Genomic DNA, 24,659 nt, shown 5'->3' on the forward strand with positions numbered 1-24,659 from the left:
CTGAGGCGCGGGCGCTGCCCGGCCCAGCGCGGCCCCGCGACCGCCGGGGAGGAGGTGGTGGGACAGTCGCTTTTGTCCTCCCAGCCGAGTCTCACGGAGCTTTCCTCTCGCCAGCCCTTACGGGGCTGTTCCCGGGAGCCCTCCGCGTGAAGCCAGGCAGGCCCGCCCTCAGCTCTTCTCCTGGCCGCTGCAGGGTGAGGGGCTGCCTCCGCCCCGCCGGGGCCTGCCCCTGCCCTCACCGCTGGACGCCAGGCGCTCGGGGGAGCCGGCAGAGCGGGAGGAGGAGAGGGCAGGAGACTGAAGCTCCCTCATGGCCTCGTTCTCAGCGCTGCATCTGCGGGCTTGGGTTTTCCTTCACGTGCTGTAATGTCAGTGGCTGACTCACGTTTTTCAAAGGAAGAAAAAAACCAAAACCATTTTCTCAGCCTCTTCCCAGGCAGCCGGTCCTGCATTTCTTCCCTGAACTGAACAAACCAGGCACAGCATTTCCCTGGCGCTGACACACAAGGCCTTTATCACAACCTGCTGCGTGTAATGGTGAGCTGGTGCTGCTCTGAAGCACAGGTGAGCTGTAGCAAGAGGAGCAGCTCTGGGAAGTGTCGCTGCATGAACAGACGGAGCTGGGCAGCAGCCAGCAGCTCCCCCACATTACCCTTCCCTCCTGCATTGCCTTCCCCATGTATCTCCCTTCCTTCTGTTTCCTTGATCAAATCAACCAGCACTTTGAGGTACTTGAATGAAAACATCAAATAGATAGAGTATGAAATCCTGTTTTTGTATTTAAGTCAACTGTACCTCACAGAGCTCTTGCCTGTAGGATCCTTGGGTTGCTGTAGCTTTGAGTTGATACCTGCAGGACCAGCCTTCTAGCCCCACAAAATCAGACCACCTTGTCTCATAACCTTATTCCAGCATGACACCTTTACTCAGGAGATTGTGAACAGACAGAGAAATCAAAGCTACATGTGAAGCAGGAAAGGAAGGAGGATGAAGTTCTGCTCTGGTTCCACTGTAGCAAGGACCAAGGAGTGAACTGTCTGACTTCCTGTGTATGTTACTTAATGATCATTTGTCTATGGTGCCTCACAGACACCTATTGTCACATGAACAGTCATTAGTTCAGCCACTGTCGACATGAAGCCAAAAGGCAGAAGTCTTACCAAAAAAAGCGCATCTTAATTAATGTGCCAACTCTGAACATACACAGGAGCAGCAATTAGCCAGCTTAGGGTAAGTCTTTCATAAGGGTGATTGTCATGTGGGGTTAGCATGGCAATTCCGTCTGAAATTGCCAAAGCTGGCTCAGGAGCACAGGAGACAGAGGCGTTCAAATGTGGGCTGGTGTAGCTGTCAGGGGACACTGATGTCTCTGGGGCAGATAAGAGCTTTTGGAAGACAACCCGGTTTTGCTCTGTGTTGGTGCCAGCAGGTGGCAACAGCGCTTTACGGCCCCGGCTCCTTGCAGCACCCGGCAGCCCCACTCGGTCCCTCGCAACAATCGGCTGCGCTGCTCCTGCCGAATCCCCGCTGCTCTGTCACTGCTCATCCCTTTCCTGCGTGGGTCATGCAGCCCTTCGTGCCGGTGCATGAAGCAGTGCTCAAAGCCAGGAACTCAAAGCTGTTCGCTCAGCCTTGGAAGCGAACATCTCCCTTCCAAAGGAGGGAGCAGCAGGCTGGGGAGAAGGGTGGGCTCTCCCTGTACCTGGATCTCTGTCCTAGGACTCTCAGCTTTCCTGCTGTGTGAGTGGAGCTGTTATAAATGCATATTGTGATATTGGCTTTTCGCAAGTATTAAGATGAATGTTTTATGTATAATGTTAGAATAGCCTTTGCTATGTTTTTTTCCTTTTTTCTCCTGCTATTAGCTAGGATTTAGGCATAGGTCAAGAAGAATTTTGGACGTCAGGGTTAGGTCCTACCTGGACAAGTGAGATAACCTCCAGTGAACAGACGAATGGGGCCCAGGCTACCCAACTTCACTATCAACTCTCACTGCCTGTAGAAGAAAGAACCCAAGCCCAAATAAAAAAGATGATAAAAGAGAAATTAAAATCAAATGTGTGTGCTCGAAGAAGGTGGACCTGAGGAGTGGCCATGCAGAACAGTTCCTGGAAAAGTTTGAATATGCACGAATCCATGTGGCAGGAATGGTATATAAAGGGTGTTTCCAAAGCACCAGGTGTGCTCTTGGCAGAGAGCCAAGCACCTGGCTGTTTTAACCCTTTGCTTTATTATCTTTGTCTCCTATTGTCTTTTTGTTGATATGAAACCTTTTGAAATTTATCAGGCTAGTGAACATCATTTTTCACAGGGCCAAGTCTGGTTCAGCTTCCTCTGTCTACCCTGGGTACCACATTAAAAATTCAGGCACAGTGAGGATAACAGAGGGTGGAGTGGATCATGGAGGGTGACAATAAGTGTGCAGGGAGATGGGTACAGCCACCAGGTGACTCGGGACATGGTGGCTGATATTAGGTCTGGTACCTTTGCTTTGGAGTCACTAAGGGACGTGGCAAGGGGGTTGGAATGAGATGACTTTTAAGGTCCCTTCCAACCCAAACCATTCTATGATTCTACAATTATTTGCAGCAGCAGCTTAGGCACCTTGAGCCTAGAGAGCCCTGAGAAGTGGCAGCACTTTCCTAGCATAAACAGTTGTGGAGCAGAGTGCTTAACCCGAGAGCAGGATTTTGAGTGCTCTCCCTAAAGGTAGAATTACCTAGCAGGACAGATGAGGGTCAAACTTTCCTGTAAAATGTGCTGCAAGAACAACTCTTTTAGTGCTGTGGTGCTTGTTTGGAGAGGAGTCATTTCTGGCTCCTTTTGGATACCAAGAGGCTGGAGTGGTTTGTGGCTGGAGTGGTACTGGGGAGAGCACTGATGTGGAAGAGCACTACTGCTGCATTATGCAGTTAAGGAGTACCACTACAGGAACAGAAGGCAAGTTATCTTCTTGACAAGAGGATCTTTTTGAATCTGTAATGTTCCCAGGGCATATGGTTTTGCCCAGTGCAAAGTGAAGCTTTCAGACCGTAGGAAAGAATGCGCTTGTACAGAAAGAAGCAAGAGCTGGACTCACTGGCAGTTTTACTCTTTGCTTTGGTTTATAGTTTTTGTCTGGACTTGGCCCCTGAGCTTCTGTATAGCAGATGCTACTCAAGCTCATGCCAAAACAGTCTCTGCCTGAGCTTGCAAGCTACATTGACAGTTTCAAATGGGGATGTTCTACCTAGTCACCTTTCTTTTTGGTGAAGATTTTGAAGTACAGCAGTGCTTATCTGCTCTATTTGGGTGCATGACAGCTATTGATAATAATAAAGTGATTGCTTTGTCTTGGAAGTAACATCCTTCTCCAGGCCTTAAATGGTGTTCATTTTAGGAAAGCCAGGGAGAATTCAAAGATGACCTTACAAGATCAGTCTGAGCTGATACTGTGGAAATCCACTGGTTCTGATGACGGCTCTTCAGATCTACGCTTGTATGGAGACTGTAGCAGACTGTTAAAGCTACATCAGTCTCATTCCTGCTTTCAGATTGTATCACCAGAAATCTTGCAATATTGGCTGCACAGGGCTGATTTTCTGCTGATAGTGTGGCTCTTAAGGCTGTCTTGAGTGTTGAGCGAAGAAAAGAACCTTTATCTCTCAATCTTGCTGGCAGAGTGGAATGAGCAAGAGTGATGCTTGCAGCTGTAAAGCTGAGAGTGCAGCTGGCACTCCTGTTGGCTCAGCAACCCCTTGCTTCCCACAGCGACTAATTCCTAAATTAAACGATGGTTCCTCCAAGCTGAGAGCATGGAATGCTTGTTTTTCCAAGTCATGTTTCTGGGTAGCGGTAGCAGGCAGTTCAAGAGGATTGAGGTGAATTCTGGGTTCTTGCAGGCCTCTATGCTGTGCAGAGGCAGGAATGGATGTGACTCATGTAATTCTGGAGTGATTATTGTTTTCCTGCTGGCTTCTTCTGGCTGTCCTGGAAGCTGTATGCAGGTCAGTGGGGAGACTCCTGTTTAATAGAGCTCTAAGGGATACTTGCTGGCATGTACTTTATCTGGGTGATGGAGCTGGCACTCACTGAGTACTTCAGGAGTGGCTCCTGTCTGGTACCACGTAATACCTATGAAAATTGTTGTAAAGGCTCCTTGAAACAGAGGAAAAAATGCTCTGCTGGAACTGATAGTGAGGCATTGTGCTTCAGTGGGTCAGACTTGCTTTTAAACTGGAGCTGCTAAATGTGGTTGAATCCCCTCTGAGTTATCCTTAAAAGTAAGGAGAAAGATAGCACTACCCAAAACTGCTGAAGAAAATAAGCCTGTTTTGATTGCATGCCTATTGCCTGGGCAGATTGGCCAAACACCTATTCTTCAACTCCTGTCCCAGTTAGCAACAGGAATAGTCAGCTGTTGTAGCGTTGGGTGTAGGATTGCACCAAACTGGGGCCAACAGGGGAACAGGGAAGGGAGAACTTTCTAGGGAAGGGACATACAAAGTAAAAAGGGGAGGGACAGCCAACAACCTAACTGGTTATATAAACTGGGGTACAGCAAAATGGAGGTGCAAGCACTATGGGAAAAGCCCTTCCTATTAATTTAAAATGGGGGAAAATCCTTCCACACCATGGTAGCTTTTGGCTCCGGAGCCTCCACAAGCTGTAATTCTGGTAAAACAACAGTGTGTTTACAAAGATCTCTGCAATTCAGAATAATCACCTAACTCATTCTAAGGTGCTTCTGACCCCTCTGACCCCTCTGTGTTCCAGGTTTCTCCTGTGAAAATTGCATGGCACTTTCTGTACTTCCACTGCCTTAATTGACACTTTGTGAGGCCAGCACCAATATGTGAGAGCCATTTGGAGACTCCTGGAAAAGAAACTCAGGGTTTCTACTGTCTGTGGAGAACCACGGTAGCTCAGTGCCCGTATAGTGCTGATCTCTGGGTCTGAGTTCAGCATGCAAGGTTTCATGGACAGAAACCTAGAGAGCTGATATTCCCCTTTCTGACAGCATTTTTTCTTACCAAAACATGTTTTTCAAGCCATTAAACTAAAATATAACACTAAATAAAACAAATTATTCATATTCATGTACTTCAGAGGAAAGAACTGAACTAAACTGAACTGAGTCCATGCTCCCATTAACTCCCAAAGTACCTTGTGGAAGGGAAAACTAGAAAGAAATGAAAGACTCCTCTTTTATTTCATGGAATAGTTAGTATTGGATAGGACCTTTTAAAGATCATCTAGTTCAACCCTTCTTCAAGAGCAGGGAGATCTTCAACTGGATTTGTCCAGAAACATTTTGAAACAGGAAGATGCAGTTACCTGCTTGAGTTAATAGTTGCTTGAATTAGGATTCTGAAGAGCTTTCTTTCTGTCTTCTTGTAAAGCAGGGAGGTGCAAAGCTACCTGCTCTTTTAATGCCTCTTTGTGTTGGGGGACTCAGTGCCAGCATCAAACTTCATTAATGAACACTTCCTTGGCCTCTGCTGTCTGGGCCAAAGCCACCATTAACAGCTCTATCCCCTGAGGTTCTGCAAGGTTCACTCATCATTTATGTAAATTGCTCCAGGCCACTGCAGTGTGAGACTGATGAACTCATGGCTTCTTCTAGAACCGAAGTCACAAAGATTATATTTCTAACAAAATACTGTGTGTATGTTAATGCCAGCAAGAAATTGTATCCTGCCTTGGCTTTTATCCAGAGAAAGTGGTCTGTGGTTTCCAGGATATGAGAAATTGATGGGAGTTGATGAGAGATGCAGACTCTGTGCAGGGCTGCATGAAGCTGTTTTTGCACTGATAACTCAGGATGACCAGCATCTACTTCTCCTATATCAAGATTGTCTATTAAATTACTCATGCTATACATTCACCCTACTTTGAGGCTTCTACTGGGGGCACCACCATACCTTGAACAGCAAACAGATGGCAGGAAATGTACAAGACAGCTCAGCGGCTGCTTGTCTTCCTCACAGAGGAGATATGTTTGTCTGCTTCTAGGGTCTTGGTGGCAGTGAAAAGCCAACTGGGAGTGTTTCTCTCATAGCTTGCTCCTACCCAATGCAGCAGTTCTTAAATGTGGGATTTGATTGTGTGTTATTTCTCACTGTTTTTGCCACATGTAGTGATGCTGAACAGCACTGACTCCCCCTTAAACCACTAACACTTCACTTGCAAATACTGAAATAACTCCACACCTCAGCTGAGGCTAGTCATTGGAATGAGATGCCTCTCTTCCCCAGAATTGTTGTTTTATGAGTTTCTGCGTCATTCTTTGAAAACACTTCCCCTAATTCTATTTTACTTATTAACCTCTTCCTTGCTGCTGAGAGACTTCAGATTTAACCTGTCTAGAGTATTGCTGGTTTCTCCCCCAAATCACCTGTGGGACACTGCACTCTTTGCCAGTTCAGGCAATTTGTGGAATGCAAAAGGGATTGTTTAGTGCAAATTTTCACTTACAGTTTATTTATGTAGGTAAGTAAATATTTCATAGAATCATTTAGGTTGGAAAAGACACTTGGAATCATCAAGTCCAATTTAAGCCCTTTCTTTGCTGTAAAACATAAATATCAGAACTATGAGGATTTGCTGAAATTCTGAAGTGATGGAAAGCATGGCATAAAATTAGAGTGATTTTTAAAATATAAGCAACCAGCATTGCTTATGGTGAGGTGGTTCAGACTTTTTGTAAAAAGTAATTAATCTTGCCTAATATGTAGCAGATTTTTTTATCCTCTGCCTCTCTGGCTCCTCATAGTGAAAGGACAAACTGGATTAGCTCGGTAAGAAAGACTTCTCTGAGCTTGCAACATCTCAGAAGTCTTGAATTTGTCCTCAGAACAGGCTTTTGGTCTCCAGCTGCTTATTCATTTCAACAGTTGACTCAGTTCAGTACCTGTATAAGAACAGTTGTCTTACAGTTGTTTTTGGTCTTGAGTGCTTTTCTGCATTCCAAAATGCAGAAACCCTTTCTGACTTCATGTTTGGTAGTTTAATTTAGCACTTAAAGATATAATTTTATTTCTATTTTCCTTGCATTTTAAATTGCATTTTTGTTATTGTTCAAGGGTGCATATACTAGCAACAGGAAGTTAAAATAGCATAAGTAGAAAACACCCTGGACACATTCAGATTTCTGATCAATATCAGCTGTAAAATTATAAATACACATCACTTTTCTCCTTTTTTTTGCTGAGAGAGGAACCATAGCAAAGAGCTGTGTTCAGATACCAGTAAACAGGTGAGTCTGACTTGCCTTCTCTTAGAAACAGATAAAATTAGTGGCTTCAAACCAACATTTCCTGCTTGCTGATTCCTAAATACGATTAAGATTGATTTGAATCACTTTGACTAAAGTGGGTCCACCCTGAGCACCTTTGGCAATACTTTTTTAACATCTGGCCAGATGTTTGCTGTTGTCATGCCAGTGCAAAGTGACACACTGGAGATGTGCAGGCTGGGAAAGAATAATAGCACCAAGAGCTTCCTAGCTCTTGCTGAACTGATGGTCCAAGACCTGTAGCAGTTCTTTTCCAACCAGAATGCAGTAGGGAGCCTGACAGTGGTGAGGTTTTCCTTCTCCCCTGAGCATGGGTGGGCATGTGGATCACCTGATCCCAAACACTTAGAGCAGCTGCTGCACCCAACTGCCTTCCAGAGTCGTGGAAACACTCCAGCCCAAAGTGCAGTGAAGTAAGGGAGACAATGAATTTGTGGTCAATAAATGCAAGTTAACCCTGCTTTGTACACCTGCTTGATCAAGCTCATGTTTCAGCCTGAAGGAGGGAATTGCTTTTGTCTCAGCTATTTTAAGTGCCAGATTTGGATACCTTAATGTCAGGTAACAAAATGTTGCCATCTCTTTTTTTTTTTTCCTTTTTCCTTCCCTCTCCTTCTGGTTAAGGTCTCTTCCATCAGAAGCCACAAAAGCTGTCATAAATGCAGGAAAACGCAGACATGCTGAGCTCACAGGAGGATCTGTGATCTTTTCTTAGCATTTCTCTGTCTTCTGCAGTGGACTAGAAAGCTCCAGATCACCACAGCTGCTTTTTTAGGTGGACAATCAACACTAGTGTGATTACTTTCTGGGCATTTTTCTTGATGGAAAAGTTGAATTGATTTCCTTTTGCTTGTAACTACATTGCTTGTACTAATGCATCTCTGCAGATGTGCTCTGAATGCAAGGTTTATCACATCCAGATGAAAAATAACCAACCAGCTCCCTGAACCAGTCCACAGTGCCAGCAATCCCTAAATTATTGCAGTGCAATTTGGAAGGATGATTTAGGAGCTGGTATGAACAGCTGGACATGAAGGTTGCTGTAGCTGACCCTGCTGCTGTGGAAAACAGCCCTATACTGTTCCACAGAGTAAGAGGGGTCACTCTTGTTAACCAGTGCAGCCTTGAAGAAAACTTTTGCCAATGTGGAGTTCCACAAAGTCTAGAGGTACATCAAGTGTTTAAAAATGTTTTGCTGCACTCAGAGTGGAACTGCATCCTAATGGAGGTTATGCAAGGTATAATGCTGGGTATGAAGCAACCATGCATTCTGAATTTGATCTGTGCAGACTTGAGACATCAGTCTTACTTCCTTGTCTCAGACCTTGAAAAGACAGGGTTTTTAAGGCTATAGCTGCTGCCCTGCCCAGCAGAAGAGGCTAAGACTGAAGAGCCTGAAGAGACTTTCCAAAAGTCACCAAGAGCTTAATTACAAGTAGGGTTACATTCTGAATATGCAAAACTTGAGTCTAAATCCCTTGGAGGATGTTTAGGGCATGAAGATGTGTACAGGGTAGAGTCCTGCCCAGTGTTATCAGATCCAGCAATCCCTTTGCCTATGTAGGACACGTCTGTGTGCCAGCACACGTCTTGCCGGTCCAGATAAATGTGTCAGGGCTCATAAATGCTGTTGAACCAATGCACAAGTGCCTGTACCCACTTCAGGCTCTCTGATTTCAGGATCACTGCAGGCAGAAGCACCTGCCTGTCCATGTCTTTACCTGTCCATGTGTATGTATCCCATGTGTGAATGTGAACTGATTCCCAAACCTTGGTGGTCAACTGCTTGTATGAGACAAAAGTTTACCCTCTGCCTTTGTTGATTGGAGCTTGAAAGGGAGGAGAACTCTGATCTCTTGGGGACAGTGACCTCATTAGGTTTTTTCTGCTTTCTCCCTTTTGGTGGCAAATATTTGGGTTTCAAAACAAAGCTATAGCTGTTGAATAGCCTAAAACTTTTTATTTCTTTGTGTCTGCTGCCTTCTTGGCTATGAGATGATTGATCCACTCAGTAAAATGTGTCACTTTGAAGCAAATTAGGAGATAGGAGACAAGCAAAGCAGTTATATTTACTGAAGTAGGTTCTGAAGCAGATGATGCAGCCTCATCAAAGTCCTAGATGTAGCTAGAAGCTGCTGTCTTTCAGTGAGCAGCTGATTGACTTCTATCTGAGCAGCAGCAGTTGGTTAAACTCAAACAACATTAGCAGAATAAGATTCAGGAATATAGGTAGAGATATTCTATGATTCAACTCTGAAGCTAACATTAAACTTCTGCTACAGTTTCCCCTTAACCCAGTTTGTACACCAGTTCTGGAGTGCACCATATCTTTAGAAATGTATGGATAACAGAAAAGTTGTGTCTACAGTGACAGTGGGCATGGCAGTGGGTTAAGAGATGAAACCACTGGGTATCAGTGCTAATATACATCAGAAACCAAAGTAATGGATTGGTTGTTAAACTTGATTCATTTAATTCATTAGACTTCTATCCTCATGAAGGAGAATTGTCTAAAGGCTGTGGAAAATAAGTTAACTGTGACACTCCAAGGTGATCCCATAAAGCAAGTGATTGAATTTATTGCATGGCTTTGAGAAGGCTTTGAATCAAGGCCTTCAGAAACAAGAAAAAGGTTCAAAAAGCCTCAGTGGTTTACTTGGGTCCAATTAAGCTGCTTCCATGTATTGTTTTCCTATTGCAGCTGGCAAAATATTTCTATGTAAAAAGGAATGTTTTGTCCAACCTTCCTGCCCTCCTATACAGCTTTGCAGCACAAAGCCCAGCATTGTAAGTGTGTTTGCAGAGGTGATAACTTCACAAACACAGACTCGAAGTATTGCTGCAAAAATCAAATGAGATTGTACATTAATAGTGAGAGATACAATGCAGAAGGTGGTTCAGGCTTGGTTTGGTAGAAGGAGTTGGTCTGGCTATAGAGTTTTTCCAGAGCATCTTGTCTCTGAAGGGACACTTCTTAGAGGAAGCTGGCAGGTTTGGTTCCCAGACTCTCTGAAGATTAACTGGAAGTTTTGGCAGCTGTCTGCTTCTCAAAGTTCTAGTTCTTATAATGTGGGATCTCTGTGTGTAGCTTCTGCTGGAATTGTAGGCTGTGTGAAGTGGCTGGGATAGGCTCTGCAAGATGAGACACAACCATACCTCCTGTCAGAGCCAGGCTGTGGGATCATAGTATTGAATGACCTCCTTGGCCTTTGGGTCTGTTCTCATGATCTTGCAGGCATCTGTGTCGTGCAGACCCTCTGCAGTGTGCTCACAATTCACTGGCTGTTTTGCTTCAACTATAGCTGCTGAAAGGCCTTCCCAGAGACTTCCTTTAGCAGTCAAACTGTTTAATATTGAGCAGAACCTGTTCACAATTAAACTATCTCTTGTTCTTGCTGATGTGGCTTCTCCAAGGTTTGTTCCTACTTGACATGTGTATAAAATATATCTTTGTGGTCCCCTGGTTTTGCTAGAAGAGTGCTCCAAGCTGTTTTGGTCACCCCACCTGAGACAGGAGCTGTGGTATGGAGCCTGTTGCAGCCAGAACACTGTCATGCCAGGAACTGGAAACAGTGTTTTGGGGTGATAAAAACTGATTTTGCACTGTCATTGCTTTACCACAGGGGTTTTCCCATTACAGATCAAGTTCCTAAGCTTAAACATTCAGTGGAAAAAAGGGCTCTGATTACACTGACAGCATCTTGGATTGTAACACTCTCTTCTTTTCTGGTCACCTGAGCACTGTATGCTGTGGTTTCATCTGCTTTTACTTATAGAGGCATCAATCAATGTGAAACTGCATTTTTAGTACAAATATGTAAATAATACAGGTAGAATACCACGCACTATTGTGTGGGGGTTTTGTAATACAAAGGTTGGTTTTTTATGCACAACCCCCTCATGCTTCTAGTTTTTGTGTCTTTGCTGCAGGGTGGAAGTTGAGGGGGTGCTGCATGCTGTGACAGTTGGGCAGGGAACACATGTGGGATGAGATTGGCATTCATGGGGAGCTGGGAAGCACTGTGGCACTTGCATATTTGCCAGATTTCTGGGAAAAAATATCATTAGTTAAGCAATTATTTAAGCATTCCTCTTCATTTCATAGCCCTACTGAACAGGAATAGTTTAGATAGGGCCCCTGTGTCAAGCTGTCAGCTGCTGCAGGAAGCTAAGGCATAATTTTTAATGCTTTTTCAGCCATCAAGGTGGCAAAGGCAAAAATATGATTTTCCAAGACACTATCAGGTGCACTCTGCAGGGAATAGGTGGGTTAAGGGTAGGCAGTAGCACAGAATCTCTGGAGTCTTGATTACAGCTTCTGTGGGACAGACCTTTGTCTATATTTAAATTTTAGTAAGGCTAGTGGATAAAAAGAAATTTCTGACAGAATTTTGGAGCAAACACATCTGGTGCTGGGGATGCACAGTCACTCTTGCCATCTTACCCTGTTCACACTGAGCTGAGCTGGGGTCCCAGCTGATATCACTGTATGCATGTATCTCTCCTTAACCCTTAGTCCTTTCCCTGAAAAACCCAGCTCAGAAAAAAAAGATCTGTTGCTGAAGGATATGAGGTACTTCAGCCCTTTTCCAAGACATCAAAGCAGACTCCAGCAATCCAGTTAATGGCAGCCAACATGCTTTGTGTTAATCTGTGCTTGAGCTGTGTGCTGGATGCTGGCCAGGATGTTCAATCTGTCACATAATAAGAGTTTTTTTCATGCTGTTCATTTATTCCTTTTTATCCCTCGATTTGGAGACCAGCATTGGTACATGTTGTACTGGAGGGATTTATGTGCTCAATGCCTTGGAGAGGTGTACTTGTTTGTCTTTTCTTGAAGGCAACAAGATGACAACTGACCTCCTTTCAGAAAGTTTGTGTTTCAAACGTACCAAATACCCAGCTGCTAATATACAAACTACTATTGGGGAGAATTTTTGTTTGGTCTGATAGAATTTCTTGGCTGCAGGAAACTTCTATTATTAAAACTTCTTTTGTTTCAAATCTTAACACAGAAAGCCAACATTTGTATGTGGTTTATTGAGATGAAATGGTATAATACATGCACATGGAAGAAAGCTGAACATTGTGGCATCAGTATGATAATGTTGCAACAAGAAGTTGATGTTGAAATTAATTTATAAATATATTTGAACTCATTGAAATGTTTTTCATAATACATTGAGATAAAGTGGGCAAGTTCCTGCAATACACTTCACTCTGGATAAACTATTTCCTATCGACAAAGCCACTTCATTTTTTTTAACCAGACTACTCGTAGTTCGGGGAGAGTTGCCTTAGCCCTGAGCTGTGGCTCTCTGTGTTAATCATAAAATCATCACATAATCACAGATCGGTTTGGGTTGAAAGGGACCTTACAAATAATCTATTTCCAACCCCCTGCATGGGCACGGACATGATGGAGGTGATTGAATTGGTAGGATTAACCCATGGCTGAATATGACAGTGTATAATTCCCCTACTTGGCTACAGTATGAAAAAGAAAAGCCAACATCAACTCTGCAAAAGCCTCTCTGGAAATCCAGCAGGAATTATTCCTGTTTCAGCAGTGCATTTATCACTGCACGTGTGGTACCCTGGTCCCGAAATGATGCTCCTGCCCTCACCATGGAGTCCTTGAGCGAAGCCCAGCGAAGAACAACAGAGAGCCTCCTTAAGAGAGAAGAAAGGGGAGGAGAAAGCGTCTCTCTTTGGGTATAGCAACCCCACCTCCCGGTTATTTCATCTTCCTTACAAGGCTAAAGCCAGAAGCTTTCCTCTGCGCCTGGGTCCCTTAAAAGCAGGAGAGCAAACCCCAAGGATCCCGGTGGAGCGCAGCCGGCATGTGAGGCTGACAGAGACGGGGAAGGAAGCAGAGTAGAGCAGGCTGGTGCTCTCCAGAGAAGTGTGACTGTTACCTATGAATCCTAAACCATGTGTCCAGTGATGCAGATCTTCTAAAGAAACATGAAACCAAACCCAAAAAGAAATCACTGAGGGGGAAAAAGTGCAACATGAGAGGTAAATATATTTTTCCTTGGGCAAACTGAAATAACTGGCTGTATTTTGTTTGAAAATCGTCATTGTAAGGTGTCTGAAACTGCAGGCTGAAAAATGCATTTATTAACATCTGAATAGACTGGTCTGACTCTGACTTCAAAAGCGGCACTGGGTTAAAATCTCAAATCAGCAGATGAATTCAGGTGCTTCTGAAGAAATTTTGACATTTCCCTTTAGGCATTCACAACTTAAACTTTTCCAAAAATTTTTTCTATTTTGCTTTCTCTACTATTGCTAGAGGTTTTCAAGTGGTAATATGCACATTGCTTTGGGGAAAAAGCGTGGCACAACCAAAACCTGAGAATATATCTCAGAAAACTGTCACCATCAAGATATTTCAAATGCTCCCATACCCTTGTTCTCTGTTGACATCTGGTTGAGGTTACTGTAACTTGCATACTTGTATTTGGGGTTCTTTTTTAAATTTTTTTTTCCAGTTTAATTGAAACAAGCTGAGATCGTCTGCACATTCTATGAAGTGTTTCCATACTCTGGCTGTCTAGTCTCTCTGATGGGTAATTTTAGAGCTGCCACATCTGAATGGGAAAAGAGGGAACACCTTGAGAGTTCCAAACAGCAGCCCTTCTGTGGACCATGCTGCCAGGGATAGTCAGTGGCTGAAAGATGCAAGACTTTGCCCCCTGTCTGTAAGATGGACTGAGACAAATATTTTCCAAATGTGATACCACTGACTTCAGCATAACTGTATTTTTGAGCTTCTGATTTACATCTTTGCAATGCTAGGGGGCTTATAGATGCTTTTATTTACCAGCTAAAACGAAAAACTGGGCTGTGGAGAAGAGCTGCTGGGAACTCTGACAGACCTCGAGGGCAGAGGATTACTAGGCAACTCCTGCAGATTCTCATTGAAGACTTTGGCTCAGCCCTGCAGTCAGCACATGCAGAGCTGTGGGTTCAGCAGCTGAAGATGGAGGTGCTACGTCGTTCCTCAGTCTTTGCTGCAGAGGTGATGGAGGTTTTTGACAGGTCTCCCACTGACAAAGAGCTTGTGTCCCAAGCCAAGGCTCTCTGCAGAGACTACATAAACTCAAGGCTGATTCAGGCAGGTGTCAGCTGGAGCAAACCCGAGTACAATGCCCCAGTGCCTGGGGGTAAGCTGGCCGAGGTGTCCACCATACTGCTACGACTTGGTGAGTCCTGCTGGGATGGGGGGAGCTCACATTGCATGGAGCGATTCAGACCAGACTAAGGCTTCTGGAAGAGGCTTTTCATATGATGATACAGAGGTTTTTCTTTGCTTTTGGCATTTAGTTTTGGTTTTTGTGATCTTCCCTAAACTCCTCCTTTGCTTGAGTTTCCTCAGTCTCTTGGAGTACTGCTCAGCACAGGGTTTCTGCAAAGTTGCCTTTTATTGAGGACTTGCAACAGCTCAAAATCACAAAGCAGTCTAAGAAAGCCCAGCAGTAACTGATTCTGTGTGCACAGGTCTCCAGCTGTGTAACAATTCTCACAGTTCTTAGAGCAGTCTTTCTCAGCTGGGCATTTTAACCAGTCTTGCAGTGTTTTCTCCTGAGTGAGTGCCTTGATTGCCACAATGCATCTGGCATCTTCTAGGGCACTGCTACCACTGGACTTGGGCTTCAGCAGTAGCTCACCCAGCTTTAATTTGGAGTAGCTGCTTAGAAAATGTGTTGTTGGAGATTTTCTAAAAACTGCTTTTTAATGACAGTATGTTTAATTTTGTCTACCTTAGTCATTCAGCAAGACCTGAGTTTTCTTGCTTTTTGCTGGAGCAAGAAGGAGTTGGTTGATGTTGTGTGGCATACACTGCCATTCGGTGCCACCCACAGCACAGCAACTATGGGGGCTTCAGGGACAGCAGTTTGAAGGTCCTGCCTGGAGGCTGTGACATGAAGATATTCTTTAGAGCTTGTACCAGGAGCACCCTCTAAATGTTTTGTTTTGGGTTGTGTAGCATCCTGTGTGCTCAAGTCTGGCTGTTTGTCATTTGGGAACCCAACAACTTTATTCTTGGAAGCTGCTTCCAACATCCCTCTTTGCCTGCAGGGTGGTATATTTGTTCACATCTGGTTGGAAGCTACCACCAGCATTTGCACCTGATTTAATTGCATCAGAGTTCAAACAGGTCTGCTGAAGTAAGCATTAGCTAGGCCTAACAAAGTCAGGACCAGGGCTCATGTCCCCACTTTCTCCCCTGTCTACCAGTTTGATATTATCCCAAGTTTCTTTTTAAGGCATAGCTGTGTTTCTTTTAACTGATTTTTAAAAAAATCATAATTCTTTATCACTTTTCTATGCTGATTTTACTTCTGCTTTTGTTTCCAGTGGTTGTTTGGTCTTTGGGGGATTTTTTTTTTTTTTTGTTCTTCTGTCAATCTCACTGTCTATTTGTACTTCCTTTCTTCTCCGCCTGCGTTGGGGGTTGAGATTTTTGTGCTTTCAACCCAATCTTCTGTGGGTGGCCAGGAACATGTTAAAGGGCAAGCAGGTGGCGCACTGGATCTGAAGGCGTCTCCTGAATTGTCCAGATGGAAAGATTTGGCTGAAAGTCCCAGGAACCTGGTGCCTTCTCTGAGCAAATCTGGAGAGCACCATGTGGTACCCATGCAACCAGAAAGGTGAGCAGTCCTCCTCATTAAGACGAAGAACAGTTTCTGTCCTATTTCTTTAGAAACTCCACTTGTCACATGGCCCATCCCTTTCTTTTCCTCTTTGCTGCTCTAACTAGCACAAGGCCAGCTGCCATCCAGCCACCTGCCAAGAATGGTAATCCTTAGCCACTTCCTAAGCAGTGCAACAAGCAAGACCAGTTTTTTCCTTCATGATAATGCTGAGAAGCCTGTGGAGATGGGAAGTTGAAGTATTTCCTAGCCCACTTGCACACAGAGATTCTGATGAACTGCCTGGTGGGCCAGCAGAAGCCCTGGGCACAGGCAATGCTGTTGGAGATCATAAGGGAGGGAGACTCCATCAGCTCAGTAAGGCTTAGCAGCTAATTAGGGCAATTAATGAGTCAGACATGGTAAAACCTAATGGTATAGCCAAATGAGGCTCCCCAGACCAGCCTGCTGTGTCTGTCATAGGCCTGGTTTATCTGAACTTGTATTTCCTCTGGCCAAGGCCCAGGGAGGTACCCGTTGACCACTGCAATGAGCTGCTGCACATGGAAACTGTCACTGCTGCCCTGTTAATTCCTATATAATCAGGAAGGAGGAGAAGCCCCCAAATTGCTCTAAATGTTGCAAAGTTGGGCATCAGAACAAGGACACTGGAGACCAGCACCAATGGGGCTGCTGGGCTGGGAGGCTCTCCAAGCATGGGAATGCTTTCCTGTGCTTTCCTTCCCTGGATGCTCCTGCCTGCCCTGTGTCTTGCTGCAGAACAGGGCATATGTGCCTCCAACCAAACTCTGATCTCATCTGGGGCCTCCAGGCACTGCTTGTTAGAAGATGTATCAGTGGCAGGCTACCAAGTGCTGATCACAGCCTCCTCTGCCTCCCTCTCAGCTAACCAGGGCTATCCCCATTTCCTTACATTTACCAGGAAGCCTGTGTGCTGCCTGTGAGGAGAGAACGGCTGTTGAGTAGTCCAAGGAAGGTTTCCTCTTATCAGGGCTGACCATGTGTTGGCAGATTTCCTCTTGCTGTCAAACAGGGACAATCCCACACTCAGAAAGGGCTGGGAGAGCTCAGCTGTGGAATTCTGTAGAGCTGGGTTTTGCCTGTGCTGAGTGCCAGATAAATGAATTAAGGATCAGTATCTAATGGCTCTGTAACAAAATCCTGATTGCAGTGACATCTTCCTTTTTACCTCTCATATAAATGAAATTTTGAGGAAGATCAGTTTCCCTCTGGCTGGGCCAAGTCACCTGAGTCTTGCAATGGGGTATGAAGCTCTTGGGATAACTCTTCCCAGAACACCCTTGTGCAGGAGAACAGCACAGTGTGTCCTAAATCTAAGCCAAAAAGGGCTCTCCATGCACAAAGGACCTTGGTCCCATGCAGTGTTTGCATTGTGTCATGTTCCTACAGCAGCTGTGCAACCTTCATTTAATATCTATGAACATCTACAGAGAGAAATCCCTTGGAAGCTTTATTAATACGGGCTTTGTTAATTCTACTACTCAAAAAATGGTTTGTTTTGCTACAAGGGAAAAGCTTTGCTGTTGTTTCCCAAGCTCCATAGCTCAGTCATTTAGGAGGAGGTTTTCTTCTTGTCCTTGGTATTTTTGTCTTGGTCTTTTTGGCCTAACACCTCCTGCCATTTCCCAGCTGGGCAGAAAGCGCTCTGGAGGTGAAAGCACATGTCTGTGTGTGTCAGATACCTTGCTTCTGAGCAGTCAGCCATGCAAATAAACATCTCTTTAACCATTTGGAGGAGAGAAAGAACTCCAGATTGACTCTCAAGTGCCTGTCTGAGCATAAAATAGCTGAGAGTCTCTTTGTTTAATTAATGTTGTGCAGCTCTGGGTGGATCCTTGGCTTTCATCAGCCTTCAGCATTCTTGAGTTGCTCTCTTGCACTTTAGGCATTTTTGTACAAGCCTGATGGGGTGCTGAGGAAGGGCGTATCTCTCAAAAGCTTACATGGATGTACATGCCTCCTTCTCACTTGTGAAATAAAATGACAAGGCTTTGCTTATCTGAGGCCTGTCTCCTGTGTTGGAGGAAAGGCAGGCAGCAAGCCTGGGAACAGCATTTATGTCAGGGATTACTGCAGCCAAACCACTGGTACAGGACCACTGCCTGCCTCTGCTCCCTTTGGGAGTCCCAGGGTACAGGTGGTGGGGAATTGCATCTAAGCGAGCCTAAGCACTCTGCTGCCTGCCTAAACTCAGGTGGAGCTGGGGTTCATCCCTGGAGTAACCCCAGCTGTAATTCCTCCATGATGAGAGCAGGGCTTGCTGCTGTGCATGCTGACTCTTGGCTGTTCATTTGCAGGGGATGAGCTGGAGTACATTCGCCCCAATGTCTACCGGAATATCGCCCGCCAGCTGAACATCTCGCTGCACTCAGAGACTGTGGTGTCAGACGCCTTCCTGGCAGTGGCTGCACAGATTTTCACTGCAGGTACGGTGCTCAGACAGATACACAAACAGGGCTGGGTGGAAAGGAACAGGATGGAGCCACCTCTCTTGGAGAAGGCATCTTTCTGGGATAGCCTGCAAGGTGGGGCCTTGCTTTCTGAAAGGGCTGTGGGCAGTTTGGCAATGTGCCCTTCTTTAATGATTTAATGAGAACTCCTCTCTGCTGGCTTGTGACAGGAAAATGTCCTGGGTTGTAATATCCTCTCAGTAGGTTCTATCTCATTCTAGAAGGCACCTCCTGCCCTTCCTCATTACAAGGTGGTTGTTACCTCATTGCATAGGGAGGTCACTCATTCCAAGCTTCTTTGCTCACCGTTGGCAGCTGTAGAAGATTCATTGCTTGGGAGCCTCCCTTGTTCCAGCTCATGCTGCAGATGCTGGGAGCCAGGATCAACTCATCACAAGAGAGCTCCTCTCCTCCTGGCTTCCTTTCCCACAGCAACACCCAGAATTGCAATGGGACCTGCTGCTTTCTCCTTTCTCATGGTGTGGGAGTCTTGGTCCTTAAGGCTGTTCCAAATGAGCAGGTGCTTTGAGCTTTCTCCCTGCTTAGATGTGAGTATTCTGCTGCTGCTGTTAGACTGGTTCCAGAAATAATGGTCAAAAGCAAAAATATATCCTGTGCTGCGTTCAGCTTTTCCTGGAAACAATCCCTGCCCACAACTGGAAAAGCAGCCTGTGGGAATTGAGGGAAGAGAAACCTTCTAGAGGGATTGCAGGTTCTGACACGGTTATAGGTTTTCTGCAATGTCTTGTTGTGTTGTGGAAGGGACAGTAGATGTTAAAGATTGGAAACAAAACAAAAAAAGGAAAAATGAAAACAACAAAGAAAGAAACTTGCTGGCAGCATAGCAACATGAAACCACTGGAAATAGTGACAATAGGATGGGAAGTGTCACAGGATACAGGGACTCTTGTCACTTTGGCAATAGTTGCTACAGGATGGAAGTCCAGGTTTCAGTTGTACTTTCAAATAGGCTACCTCACTCAAAACCTTTTCATCCTCACAATCAACTGTGCTTCTTTATCTGGAACCACTGACACTCTGGAGAAGCCCTGACATGCAGAAGGTCTGAAGAGCTGTGGTGGAGAGCGCAGATACTCCCTAGAATCATAACAGATGGCAAAATAGATCTCTGAGAGGGACTGCCCAAGCAGGGCTTCTGGCAGTTCGAGCAGGGCAGATTTTATTCCCTGGGCTAGGGAAATTGATGCCGTGTCATTGGAAATGGATGGAACTGGACTGTGTGGCTGGTACAGCAGCCCTCAACAGCCTTTCAGAGCATGCTGGGTCACAGCTTGCCTTTGCACTGGGCTGGCTTTGGAGGGTCTGTGAGCTCAGAAAGCAAGAGCTGGGAAAGTATGGCAGGAATGTCTCAGCGTGGCTGTGTAGAAAGGGAAGGTGCCCTGTCTTGTCACTTAGTGCTGAACTGTACTGGTGTCAAGGCTTACAGGAAAAAAACGGTCAGGTTGGCAGGCTCAGGTGCAGTTCACATTGCAGGTGAGTAGGGGATCTTAGATGACTACAGGTGACTGCATTGGGATTGGTCCACCTCCAGAACTGAAGTGACACACAGAGCTAAGCCAGGAATGCTGCAGGTGGAGCAGACTGTGTGTGCTGTGATGCTGCATAACCATGATGCTGGGGAGAAAGCCTGCTCCCTCCTGGGAATTCTGCTCTCAGTGTATATTGACAAATTCACGGAGAACTGCATTTTTTTGTTGTTCTTCAACTTCTCAGCTCAGGAGCCAATTGTGTGTGTGGTTTAAAATTAAAGTAGAAATCATATGCCGTAGTTCTAAACCTGGGTTTTCAGCGTATTAGGAATAAAATCTGGACTCAGCCCTCTGAGGCTGACAATGCTGGAGACTTTGGACTCTGTTGACAGTGCTGCCCCTCCTCCAGAGCCACCCTGCTGCAGAAATGCCTGGTAGTGGGCTGGTTGCACAGAGGCTGATTCAAACCTTCCCAGAGCTCTCCATTCTCTGTTCTTAATTCTTTCTCATCTGTCCTGGGAGTTGTGTATTTAATTTCTTTTATCAACTTGTTATTGTAATTTCTCCTAGGTAGAAGGTTGCTGAGTGGCAGAGGGATGGGAGCTTGCTGTTTTTTAACATTCCTGGATCTCACTGCAGTCTCAAAACTCAGCATTTAACAATAAATCCAGCAAATTGGAGTTGGCTATGGCAGCCAGACATTCATTCCTTTTTTTTTTTTTTTTCATAGTTCAGAGGAAAGAGGCTCTTATTGAGCAAAGGAAACCAGACACTCAAGTTCAATCTTAGTTTTCATGCCAGTTACCAAATTTATTAAGAAAACAGCTACAGTCTGACACTACAGTGCGTAGACAGCTTGGGGAGCCCCACTAGTTACTTACAATGCCTTTCCAGCAAGGAAGCAGGGGATTTTGACACTTTTTTTTGCTGGAGAGGTTTTCTCCTTAATCTTTTACATGTCTGTCTTCCACATTCTGGTCTGGTTTTGAATCTTCACACTATTGCTCTGTCTGTGCTCGCTTCCTGTCCACACTGTCTACAAGTCCTGACTGCCCTGAGGACCCTGTTTCAATGTCTCTTCTTTCAGTGAAGAAATTTTTACTAATACCCAATCTAAACATCCCCTGATGCAATTTGGGGCCATTTCCTCTTGTCCCATGGCTTGTCATCTTGGAGAAGAGACTTTATGCTCAAGCTGTATTTTGTTCCCCTGTTTCCAAACAACTCATTAGTTATCCAGAGTGAGGAGAGCCCATCTGTGTGGAGACAAGCACTGCAGAGCCCTGGTCTTCTTTTGATGGTAAAGGATCTGCAACAGCATCATCTCTGTGATGTTACCACTACTTCTCATGTGTGGTCCAGAGCTGCTCTGCGGGTAGCAGAAGACTTTCCCCTGACTTGAGCAAGCTTTGGTTTGGGGCCTGGCTGAGATGACATTTACCTTAGATTTTAAAACAAGTGCCAGAAGGAAGAGGTCAGTTGGTGGAAAAACAGAGGTAGAAAAGGGAGAGGCATTTTCCTTTCCTAAAGGGAGCAGTTCTGTCCTGTTGGTAAGAGCTGTTAGGCATGAGGGGTTTTTAAAAGCTTCCAGCCTGGTTCTTACTGGGTTTGGCTTTTAATCAAGAGTGCCTGGGCTGAAGTGAACCCTGTGTAACAGGAGTGTAGGGTTAATGCTTTCTGAGGAGAAGGCACTTTCTCGGAAGGAGCAAATGGATGTAGATGACACCAACCTGATTGGTGCGGTTGACACACTTGAAGGATGGGGTGACATCCAGAGGGACCTGGACAAGCTTGAGAAGTGACCCATGAGAATCTCATGAGGTTATACAAGGCCAAGTACTAATGCTGCATCTGTATCAGGGAAACCTCCAGGATCAGTCCAGGCTGGGGACGAACAGATCAAGAGCAACCATGGGAGAAGGACCTGGGGATGCTGTGGTGAGAGAGGGATATGCCCCGGCCCTGGGTACTGGGACCCAGAAACCACCCATGTACTGGGCTGATCCCCCAGCATGGGCAGCAGGGGAGGGAGAGATTCTGCCCCACTCAGACCTGTCTCCAGCCTGAGGGTCCCAGCACAGGAAGGACATGAAAGTGCTGAAGTGAGTCCAGAGGAGGCACCAAGATGATCAGAGAAGTGATGGAGCAGCTTTGCTGAGAGGAAAGGCTGGGAGAGTTGAGATTGGTCAGCCTGGAGAAGAGAAGCTCCCGGTCACCTAACTGTGGCCTTCAAGTCCCTGAAGGAGCCAACAAGGAAGCTGGAGAGAGACTATTTACAAGGGCCTGGAGTGACAGGACGAGGGGGAATGGCTTCATACTAACAGGGAATAGGTATAGATTAGATATTAGGAAGAAATTTTTTCCTAGGAAGGTGAGGCCCTGGCACAGGTTGTCCAGTGAAGCTGTGGCTGCCCCTGTATCCCTGGAAGTGTTCAAAGCCAAGTTGGATGGGGCTTGGAGCAACCTGGGCTAGTGGAAGGTGTCCCTGCCTGTCAGAGACAGGAAAAAGTAATCTGGTTTGAGACATCTTAAGATGTTTGGAATATGTGGTAGGGGGTGGGCCAGACCTTGCTCTGGTGAGATGGTACCCTGGCCCCTGTACCCCCCAACCCTGCAGTGTCTTTCAGCCATTGCACACTGAAAGGTCAGAGCCCCTAGGATTGCTTGACCCAGTGCCTGAGTGTCTGCAAACCCCACCTGGGAAGAAGGCCCAGGATGGGCCAAAGCTTTAAGAAGCTTGACCACAAGGCAAGCACATTGTCCTTTAACCCTACCTTCATTTCTTGGAGTTTTACATCACTGGAACACAGAAGTTGGTAGCTATATGTCTGTTTTTCTATATCTTTCCTGTTTTTCTGTTTTTCTCCCTTTCTTCTCTTTTCTCATGGAACATGACATTGAATGGGTTTAAAGGTTTTCTATGTTCAGTGTGGTAAGTCTATGCAATGGTAAGTGATGTTATGTTGCATTTATTCTTTTGCTAATGTTCCTTAATTTTCTGTAGTTTGCCAGCAAACTTTCATGTGTTTTTTACCTCTTGAGAATATCTGGCTGGGATTTTCTCCTTTGCATCTATCCAGAGCAAAAGAGCCTTGGTTTTAACCCTGGAATTAAGTGACTGGGGTGTAACACTGCCCATTACAGGGGATTGGAATAAGATGAACTTTCACTTCCCTTCCAACCCAGACCATTCAGGATTTCTCTGAAATGCTGTTAGAAATTCATCCCACTGCTCCCTCATAACTTAGGCTTTATGACTTGAGCTTCCTGCCTTGTGCACACCCCTTTCAGCTTTTCTCTCTACCAAAGCCTGTTGTGTCTGGCTGCATTCTCCCAGCTGTTGAAGTGTAGCAGTGGTTTGTGTTTCTTTAGGGTCTGATTTGTGAGTGGGACTTTGATGCTGAGTGGAGCAGAAGGAAGTTTATTTGAATAACCTCAGGTAGGTTTATTTGAATAACCCTGAGACTGCACAGTCATGTCTCATGGCTTCTTCATCACTCCCCTGGGGCAGACAAGCTCATATGAGCAGGAACACTTTCAAGAGCATTCCTCTCCTGATAATTCATTTTACCCTTGGCTCAGCAGTGTTTACATACCTTCAGCTCCATGGCTGGCCTAGAGAGTGCAACTTGTATTTCTTATTTTTTATAATGTTTTCTAAGCAGCCCTTCATTTTCTATATCCTTTTGTTCCATGTCTGTGAGCAGAGGTTTCTCTCTTTTGGCCATTCCTTTTTGGACCAGCTTTCCCTTCCCTGTTGTTGTTAGCTCCTGTGCATGTTAATCCACGCAGTGGGAAGCTGTGAATGGATTGTCTTGCTTGGTGATGAGTGCCTGTTTTACCCAGTGTGGATGACAGCCAGGCCTTTTGAGGAATTTGGAGCAAGGCAATGTGGTTTTGCTACTCATGTACACTGGCCAGATTCAATTCCAGCTCATGCTGAGTTGTATCACACTAGTGTCACTTTGACCCTGGCCTGGATATCCTGGGGGACAGAGGTACTGCCCTCTCAGTAATTGTGCTCCCCTGTCAAGGGAGTCCTTGAGAGGGAAAAGATAATGGAGCTGGTGTCCTGGGAAAGTGCAGAGGAGGGCTGCTGGGGTATGTTCCCCTGCCCTCTCCTGCCTGTGGCTGGGTGGTTGCTGGAGCCCTCCTGGGCAGGGGGCCCAGCCACAAGCATGGCTCAGGAGTTGGAGGTGCCTGCTCTTCCCTTGCTTCCTGCAATATCTAGGGAGAAGAAGAGAATAAACTGCACCCTGGTGTTATGACTGAGAAGCCCAGCCTGCTGTCTCCATCTTCTCCCTCCAGCAGTGGCAAGAGGACTTCAGATCAATGGAAATCAGGAAGGGATTTCCTCCTCTCCTCCCCCATGGACTGACTCTCCTTGTAACAGGAAAGACAGATTGAAGGATTGGTTTGACCTTATGGGCATGCTCTGGAGAGAGGATGTGACCCCTGAGCCCTCCACATCCATCACCATTATAAGAGTTTACCAAGAACTCGCTCTCTTTCTGCTGTGAAAGGGAGAGGGGTTCTCTCCATGTGCCAGGGAAGAACTCACCTCGTGCAAGTCCTGCAGCAGGTACCACTATGGAACAATCTTGGCAGGGAAGCTGGAGCTGAAGGACTTCTTCTCCATCCTCTCTGGACTGACATGTCTTAGAGTAAACTGCTTTCCTTGTGTGCTGGGAAAGTCATGGGTCTCTTGAGCCTCTATCTTTCACAGGTTGTGGATGCACTTTTCTTTGAAAAAGATATT

General features: G+C 45.5%; 1 protein-coding gene across 3 annotated transcripts in view; it reads left to right on the top strand.

Annotated features, from left to right (window-relative positions):
* The first annotated feature begins 15 nt into the window (after positions 1 to 15).
* Positions 16 to 24,659, top strand: part of BOK (BCL2 family apoptosis regulator BOK) — a 33,389-nt gene continuing 8,745 nt past the window's right edge. Inside the window, exons 1-4 of one of the 3 annotated variants that reach the window (XM_058844151.1) lie at positions 16 to 564; positions 12,847 to 13,297; positions 14,109 to 14,487; positions 18,258 to 18,386. In XM_058844151.1, coding sequence (XP_058700134.1) covers positions 14,265 to 14,487; positions 18,258 to 18,386 — 352 coding nt within the window. In that variant the 5' untranslated portion in view covers positions 16 to 564; positions 12,847 to 13,297; positions 14,109 to 14,264. Of the gene's footprint in view, positions 565 to 12,846; positions 13,298 to 14,108; positions 14,488 to 16,019; positions 18,155 to 18,257; positions 18,387 to 24,659 lie in introns of those variants that run through there. The other 2 variants (XM_058844148.1, XM_058844149.1) reach the window with 2 other exon arrangements.

This window comes from Poecile atricapillus, chromosome 8, assembly GCF_030490865.1.
Source record: "Poecile atricapillus isolate bPoeAtr1 chromosome 8, bPoeAtr1.hap1, whole genome shotgun sequence".
Taxonomy (NCBI): domain Eukaryota; kingdom Metazoa; phylum Chordata; class Aves; order Passeriformes; family Paridae; genus Poecile; species Poecile atricapillus.